Source organism: Cyprinodon tularosa, unplaced genomic scaffold, assembly GCF_016077235.1.
Source record: "Cyprinodon tularosa strain WSP-4 unplaced genomic scaffold, ASM1607723v1 ctg341, whole genome shotgun sequence".
In the NCBI taxonomy this organism is placed as follows: Eukaryota; Metazoa; Chordata; class Actinopteri; order Cyprinodontiformes; family Cyprinodontidae; genus Cyprinodon; species Cyprinodon tularosa.
In genome coordinates, this window is record NW_024039054.1 from 94,199 (window position 1) to 102,675 (window position 8,477).

Here is an 8,477-nt window from a genome sequence, read left to right on the forward strand (position 1 = left end):
TTAAATCAAAGTCATTAAATGAATGTGTCTCCGTACATAGAGGAGGCTTGTCAGTTTTTTCTCCACTTTCAAAACCCATTTTAAGGGTTTGTCAACTGCACTGTACTCCAAGCAGACTAAATAAATATTTTAGGACTAAGTCATCTGTTGCATAAAAATAATTATAATGTTTGTACACAATGGTTATACTGTTTAGTATATGGTTCTGTTGTTGTTTGTATTAACATGGGGGTTACATTATGACACTGAAGAACCTAAAATAGCCAATCATCCAAAAACAGCAGAACTGGATTTCAAGTTTTGATTTACAATGACTTAATTTCTAGTGTTGATTATGTCCCAGTATAAACATGAGTTTTAGTTCTTTATGCCTTAATCTTCGGCTGGCTTAATAAAACGTGAAAAAATAATGTTTATGTGCTAGACGAACAATTACCATAAGAAAATTTAAACGTTTTTTTTAGGTTGCCAATATCTGCCCCTTACCAACTCTTTTGTGTAACTGCAAGCTTTATTAAACACATTAAACGGTGGTGCAATTTTTTTTCTTCTGGTTCCCGATCTTGCTTGAAAAATAAAAATTAATTGAGAAACGCAATAAAGTTTCAAAAGTAAATTCATTACATAGGTATAATCTGTGCAGTTCAGCATCATATATTTATTTGATCCGAGTTTAATAATTAGATTTTTTGATGAGGAAAGTAATTATGGAAAAAGGGAGGGAATGGAGTATTAAAGGAATTTTAGGGAACGATGGAGATAGGGAGGAAAATTTGGTTATTAATAAAGCATCGTTTTTATTTTTACATAACACAAAAATAAAAAATAGAATATAGTAGGTGGAACTACAGAGATACACACTCATGGACAGCAGGTGGCGGTATGCACCTATAAACTGTCTTCAGTCCGCCATTCTAAGAAAGAAGAAGAAGAATTTTTTTTTTTTTCCTCTTCCGGAAGCTACGTCACAAGGCTTAGCTGGGGTACCCTGTCGTTTGCTAGCATCTTGGTAAGTGTCAACACGGGTAAACAAAAAACTACTTTTTCATGTGTTTTATTCATACCTTAGAAAGGTACACAGTTCTCTATAATATTGTTGTTTAATAAGATTTGGAATATTTATGAGTCATATATGACGGGATAAGTGGTGTTAAACTATGTTAGCATGTCAGCATCTCTTTAGCTAAAATGCTAACTTGTTCGTCTAGTTCAGGGGTCTGCAACCTGTGGCTCCGGAGCCACATATGGCTCTTTGGACCCTCTCCAGCGGCTCTTAATAGCGGCTAAAATGTATATAAAGAGCTAAATAATTTACTATAATATATACCGGTATCAATAGCTTTAGCGTTTTTTATAAGATGGAAAAGAATGAGATTAAAAGAACCAGAAATATGTTTTAAGAGACATTTTTCTATTAATTAGCTTGAGAATTATACGTTTTAACATTAAGAATATATGAATTAATTGTTAGAGATGGCAACAACTAATTTCCTATACAAGATAAAAAAAAAAAAAGGTTTTCTATGAAAAGTCATGGTATATTTTGCGGCTCTAAACAACTTTTATTCGGTCGTACTCTTCGCAAAACGGCTCTTTGGATATGAAAGGTTGCAGACCCCTGGTCTAGTTAGAAGCAGATTTAGCCATATTAACACATTAATATTTACTGGGTTTCCTTACATTTCTACCGTGATGCTAGAAAACTTTTCAACATATCGAAAATACTGTTTTCTCAAAAGATGTTTTCTTATTTATCTGTAACGTTTTGATAAAACAGAGCCGTCCAAGATGACTACAGCTGCAAGACCAACATTTGAGCCTGCCAGGGGGGGCAGGGGGAAAGGAGAGGGGGATCTGAGTGCTCTCTCCAAACAGTATTCCAGCAGAGATCTTCCCGGTCACACCAAGATTAAGTACAGGTCAGTGGATCAAACATTTAGCTAATTCAGAAGATCACATTATATATTTGGGTTCTGCAAAGGAGAAGCGGATGGTTTCTTTTGACATTTCAAGGGATACAAAGATTTTCTTGCGTGTTGAAAATGCAAAATTTCACATCTAATTCATGTCCCTCTATTAACAACATCCGAACAGATTATTCATTGTCAGATATAAACCTTTCAACAAATGTTTATGGATTAAGAGTTGTGCCCATTGCAGTTGCTGAAATAAATACTAATAATTTAATTCAGAACCAGACATACTTAGGGCTGGGTATCATTCAAAAAGTTTCGGTGCCGGTACCAATACTGATACCTTCACTTCGATACCTCTTCCTGAACGATACTTTTTTCGATACCATTTTTATAACATCAATTCAAAGAAAAAGAAAATTACAAAAAATAATAAAGTACAAATCTTGAGTTTTATTTTAAGCTCTGATTTTTCCATTTACATTTTTCCTCTTACATAAAAAAAAAAAATTCAGTGAAGAAGAACAGTTGCAAACAAGTCAGTGTCTAATATTCACTGTTACATTGTGAGGACCTTTTTACTTAGCAGTTTTTCTTTAGAAGAATTAACATGTCTGCTTTCTCAGGAGACAAACAAGCCCGTTGAATGGAACTCCTACTGTCAGCGCACCGCTGGTATGTGGGGGTCTGAGCGGCTCCGACAGAAATAATATTGGAAGGCAGGATGGTAATCTGAATGAACTGACTGCACTGATTAAGTTTTCAGGTGGATTTTCCCACTTAAAAACTTAATAAAACTACTTTATTCCCACTGATCACAGCAAATATAGCTGCAAGGCAGAGAAAGGATAGTGAAGCTCCACCCAACGCGCGTCAGAGCCACTTTTCGACCGCGCAGCCAGAGCAGCAAAGCTGCTTCAGCCGCGCGTCAGAAGCTGGTACAAGCAGCAAAAAGGAAGCAGCAGACGCGATTTTGCTGCTCCTGCTGCGTCCGGTGTGAACGCAGCAGGCTTTGCTCTGCCCACGGGCTGCTGAGAGGAAGATGGTTGCGCCAGCTGCGGTCCGCTCTTCTTGCAGTCAAAAACTGAGCACCTTTCCGCTCTTAAATTGTTTCCGTGCACGATGTAATGCATTGCGCACTATTGGCATCAGTCTTAATAAAGTGAAGCCACACTTTTGACCTGGGGGGTATTTTAAAGGGGTTCCACGATGCTCGCAACCAGTTCACAACAGATACACATGAACCCTGGCTGTAGGCGTGACCACCTGTGTATTTTTCCTGGATGACGCAATCACGTGATGTGTTACAGCCAATCACCGAAACTTGGCACCGAAAGACGAGGCATTTCGGTCGGTACCATAAAAGAACCGATGTTCGGTACCCAGCCCTAGACATACTTTAATAATCCCAGATGGAAATTACTTTTGTTACACGCTCCAGATATACAATCATTTTATATATATATATATATATATATATATATATATATATATATATATATATATATATATATATATATATATAACTATAAATCCAATAAAGTGATTATTAACATGTTTGAATTAATTGTCTGAGCTCTAGATTTATCATCGCCCTACCATTTGATCCAAATCTGTGATCATCAATCAGGGCTACAAGAAAGAGTTCCTCTGAAGTAAGCTGCCAAAATAAGCATCTACTGCCAGGTTTACATTGGCATCTTATTTGGATGCCTTCTGAACTTGTCCTACTGGGACAGACTCATAGTCTGTTTGGAGGAGGCTGTGTGTAATTTCTGGCCTTTTTGTCCTCCAGAATGAGTAGCTAAATGTTACTAGGAAAGGGGGAGCCTGTTATTCCCACCCCCTGATCTCTAAAAGCAGAAGATGATGGAGAAATTATTTAACCTGGTATAATTATTTTTCAGTCAAAGGTCCAGTTTGGGATTTTACAAACTGTCATTTTGTAAAAAAGTAGGAACTGAGAATACTGTGGCTTTGTTTTCTTTGATAGTTTAATGCCAAACTTCAACTGTCTCAAATAAGAAGTTAATATTGAGTTAAATTATATTTTTTTTAAGTGATTTTAAACCTGTAGGGGGCAAAGTGCAGCTAATCCAGTTATTGCAGATAAAATAAAATTAGCTGGTGGGATCATCCCTAATTAGTTAATGTCTTATGCTCAGGCAACCTACCCAGGATGCCCCAGAGGAGGTGCGTGCCCGTGACTTCCGCAGAGAGCTGGAGGAGAGGGAGCGTGTTGTTGCACGTGAAAAGACCAGAGAGAGGGGACCCAGAGGTACCTTCCTTAAAATCGCCAATTACTCTGTTTTTGACTATGACATGTGTTCTTTTTTTGTGATTTTATTTATTGTTTCATTCTACCAGAACACACCACATCATCATCTTCCTCTTCATCATCTTCAAAGAGGCCCAGACTGGATCAAATCCCAGCAGCAAACCTTGATGCTGATGACCCTCTGACTGATGTGAGTGTGATCTGGGAATGCCATCTCTTCATGTTAAAGTTAATCATTGTTGTGTGCTTTTAAATGTTATAATCTTGATAAAAAGGTGTTAAGATATCTACTTCATTCTTTTGTGGAATGGATTACGTTACTGTGATCTCTCCTCTCTGTATTTAAAGCCTCACCAACAAACAACACGCATACCGTAAATTCTCTAATATAGGCCCGGGCCTTTATTTCACTCAAGTGCATCGCGGTCCAGGCCTTTATTGGATAGAGGCCAGAATTAGAGACAGGCCTCTATTGCTATTTGAGCAAAACAGACTACCAGTGGAATGAATAAAAATGAGATTTTGTGTCTATTTGAACCTATAAAACACTAGGTTCATTTATTGAAAAAGTACAGTTACCATGTCTCGCTTGGTTTGAAGTAAAAAAAAAAAAAAAAAAATCCTCCAATTCTGTTTAATCCTCCTCCTCAGTTTCCTCCTCCTCTTCATCTCTCCCTTTAATCTCCTCATCACTCGCGCTGCTCCTCATGTTGTGCTGCGTGTCTGTTCTCTTCCTCGCGCAGACGGGCAGCAGTCGGCCTGTCGTCCAGCTGCGCAGGGCTGTGGTACTTGTATGTTACTTACTACCACAAGTATAATGTTGAGGTATGCCCAGAAAAAACGTTTATAGCCCCGGCCTGTATTAGAGACCGGCCATTATTTACCTCCTCTGACAGCGAGACCGGCCATTATTAGAGACCCGGCCGCTATTGGAATACAGGCCAATATTAGAGAATTTACGGTATGTTGGGTTCAAAAAGGCTTCCAACGCCTGAACCTAGACTGGTATCAGAATCATTTCTCTGTATGGGTTTCAGATGTACTGGAGAGAGCGGCTTTGATAAGTGGGGAAAAGTGTTAATTAAGATATTTTTATGGGATATAGTAAACTTCAAAATTTCATACATGAAGTCAGTTTATCAGGATAATGATCCTACTTCTAAATATTCTGCATTTGTTACCACCTGTTATACATACAGCTGGTAGCATTGAGTGACGGCTCCCTTAAGCCAGCCAGTCACTGCCAATCATGAGCTGAAATTTTTAGGTGTGTCGTTAAAAACTGCAAGTACCGGAATGTAAAAATCTAATATTTTCTGTTGGTATGCTTTTATATTTTTAATTGAAGGTCTTGTATTATACAACATTTGAAAATAAAATTATTAACATCGAACCCCCCCCTTCTCTGGTTTGCTGCAAAATTTCTGGTTTCCCATCTTTGGAGTCTGCTGCTTTGGACTGCTGTTGATGCTATTCAGGAAATCCCGCCTCTTGACACATTACTGTTTTCTTCCTGGTTGCGGCTAGACTTCATTAACTAACATCCTCAGGCTAATTGCAGTTCACCTCAAGACTACAATTCTAATTTTATATCAGTATAGTATATAACAGTGGATTGAAACTGATTGTAAATGTAAATTCAGCTATAAGTAGCAGGTCATTCAAGCAACACCTTCCCAAATATAAACAATGAAGCTAATGCTAGGCTAGCTCACATGAAGTTCCTCATTTAAAATGAATCATTTCAGAGCATACTGCTGCTGTCAGAACACATTCATGTCTGTGTTAAACTAAGTTATTTAATGATTACTTGACTAAACCAGATATTAACTCTGTAAGAGAACAGCCATTGGCCTAAAGATGCTTAGCTAAAAATGATAGCAGCAACTAGGATAAAAACAGTACTGTATCAAGAGGGGATTTCCTGGAAAGCAGCCAATCACAGACAGGTTACTTTATCTGATTGTTTTCTCCCTTGAAGAGACAAATGTTGTCAAACGCACAGAAACGCATCAGCAGGAGAGAATGTGACAGAATATAAAAAGCAGAGGAGCATGAACTCATGCTGTACAGTGCAGGACAATATTTCAATCTCTCTATTTTATATCATGATGTTATTTAATTCATATCAATGATTTGTCATGCAAAGTTTTTGATGATGCACCTTACAGTCCTTAATTAACACATTGGTCTCTGACAGTTGTCTTCAAGCTGACAGTTTAAAATCCTAAACGTCTTGTACCGGTATGTCCTTTATTTTTTTAAGGAGGATGAAGATGAGGACTCCGAGGAAGACAGTGACGATGATGACACTGCAGCCCTCCTCGCTGAGCTGGAGAAGATCAAGAAGGAGCGAGCCGAGGAGCAGGAGCGCAAAGTAAACTTGATGTTTCTGCATGTTCTAAAGTCTTATAATGTGTCTCACCTTCTGTTAGAAAGGAGTTTATCATTCTCTTTCTGTTTTCTGCTTTAGGAACGAGAGCAGAAGGCGGAGGAGGAGAGGATTCGAATGGAAAATATCTTGAGTGGAAATCCACTGATCAATTTGGCAGGACAGCAGCAGCAACAGAACCAACCTCAGAACACGTTTAGAGTCAAAAGGAGGCAAGTCTGTCTGACAGAAACTCCAATTTACAGCATCAGGGAGCATGGGAAGCCTTTACTGGCTTTATTAATGCATAATAAGACTCCGTCTTTAATCTTATTTGTTATCTCTCTAGATGGGACGATGATGTTGTGTTTAAAAACTGTGCCAAAGGAGTGGACGATGCACGGAAGGAGAAACGCTTTGTGAATGATACGCTGCGCTCTGAATTCCACAAGAAGTTTATGGAAAAATACGTCAAGTAAAAGACTTTCTGCACCCTTTATTGTTTTGTTTTTTTTTTTTTTATTAAAATACATTTCATCTCCAAGCCTCCAATGATTGGTGGCATTTATTGGTGTAGAAATGTGTTAAAATGCAGAGTCAACAGGTAAAAAGCTGTATATAAATGAGTTGGCAACTTTCATCCTTTGTTTAAACCTTGTGAAAACATTTTAAAATGTGATTAAATGTTTTTCTCTTTTGTTTCTTATTTCAATAAACAACGGCTTTGCAAAGAGAAATTCTGTGAAACGTCTCTTTCAAATGAAAACTTTGAAATATTTCTGTATGCCTTTTTATGGTGATACATTTACAGATGTTATTTTCTTCTAAGATTAACATCACATAGATGATGGGTCTGACTTTCCTGCACAGAGGAAAACAACTGGACTGTCTTAGTCATAGCACCAGTAACGCTCAAATGTGCTGAGAATGGATTAAAAACTGCAAACATGTTGCAGAAGGTGATGCAGTCAGTTTATGGGGAAAAAAAAAAATTCAAAGAACCCCAGCAGAAGTGTCTGGAGAACCCAAAGGTTGAACTTAATGAAAAAATACATTTATTTTAGACTATTTCCACTACTAAAGGTGATCATCTAAGCAATATGTACAAAAACAGAACCTAAACATTTTATTAATATAATCTTAACGCCTCATTACGTGTCCTTTTTATAGTTTTAAGACAGAATGGAACAAAACGAAATTACCAGTTGAATAAACTTAAAGGTATACCCTCAGATATTGATCAATCTAAAGTGTCTGAAAAGCAGAACAATTGATTATGCATACCCACTGTCCCTCTCATTGCCCCTAAATGTAAAGAATTCTGTAAAAAAAAAAAAAAAAAAGATATTGAGGTATTAATATATTTTGCTACTCATGAGGATATCCCATATATTTAAAAAAAAAGTTGCTAAACATATTTTCTGGTGTTTTAAACAATGAATAAAATAAAAAGCAGTAATTATACAAAAATATAGGTGGATAAAAGAAAACACCTCAAAATACATTTTTGTTGCCATAATAGATTCATAATCAGTGCTTATAGTATGTAATGTATACAGATTAGAAGAGGATTCATTTTGGTATAAAATACATTTAAATGCTTATTTAACGTCCAAATGACACGACAGAATAAGCAGATAGAAAATAACATTAAGTCTGAACTGCATCTGGTGTGCTTTTTAATTTTATTTTTTTATCTGGGCAAAGTTACTCATGATGGTGAGAGAAGCCAGCATTTTTACTAAGATGCTTCATATTTTTTACTAAAAAGTGAAATGTAGGTATGTAATACTTCAAATTAGATTTTTTATTTCAAAAAGTTACTTGACTAAACAAGAAAATGTTCTACCCACCTCTGCAAACGAGCACAGCGTGAGTACGGTGGTGGTAGCATCATGCTGTGGGGATACTTCGC

The 8,477-nt window shown here is 37.0% G+C and overlaps 1 protein-coding gene across 1 annotated transcript; it reads left to right on the forward strand.

Moving 5' to 3' along the window:
• The first annotated feature begins 906 nt into the window (after positions 1–906).
• Positions 907–7,295, forward strand: cwc15 (CWC15 spliceosome associated protein homolog). Its single transcript, XM_038294564.1, has 7 exons — positions 907–1,009; positions 1,778–1,919; positions 4,079–4,191; positions 4,281–4,381; positions 6,458–6,568; positions 6,665–6,795; positions 6,912–7,295. The coding sequence occupies exons 2-7, from the start codon at positions 1,789–1,791 to the stop codon at positions 7,039–7,041; spliced, it is 717 nt and encodes a 238-aa protein (XP_038150492.1). The 5' UTR covers positions 907–1,009; positions 1,778–1,788; the 3' UTR covers positions 7,042–7,295.
• The last annotated feature ends 1,182 nt before the right edge of the window (positions 7,296–8,477 follow it).

Coding starts and splice junctions, on each gene's coding strand:
- cwc15 (XM_038294564.1), top strand. CDS start 1,789: ATGACTACAGCTGCAAGACCAACATTTGAGCCTGCCAGGGGGGGCAGG. Junction 1,920..4,078: donor CACACCAAGATTAAGTACAG/GTCAGTGGATCA, acceptor TCTTATGCTCAG/GCAACCTACCCAGGATGCCC. Junction 4,382..6,457: donor CTGATGACCCTCTGACTGAT/GTGAGTGTGATC, acceptor TATTTTTTTAAG/GAGGATGAAGATGAGGACTC.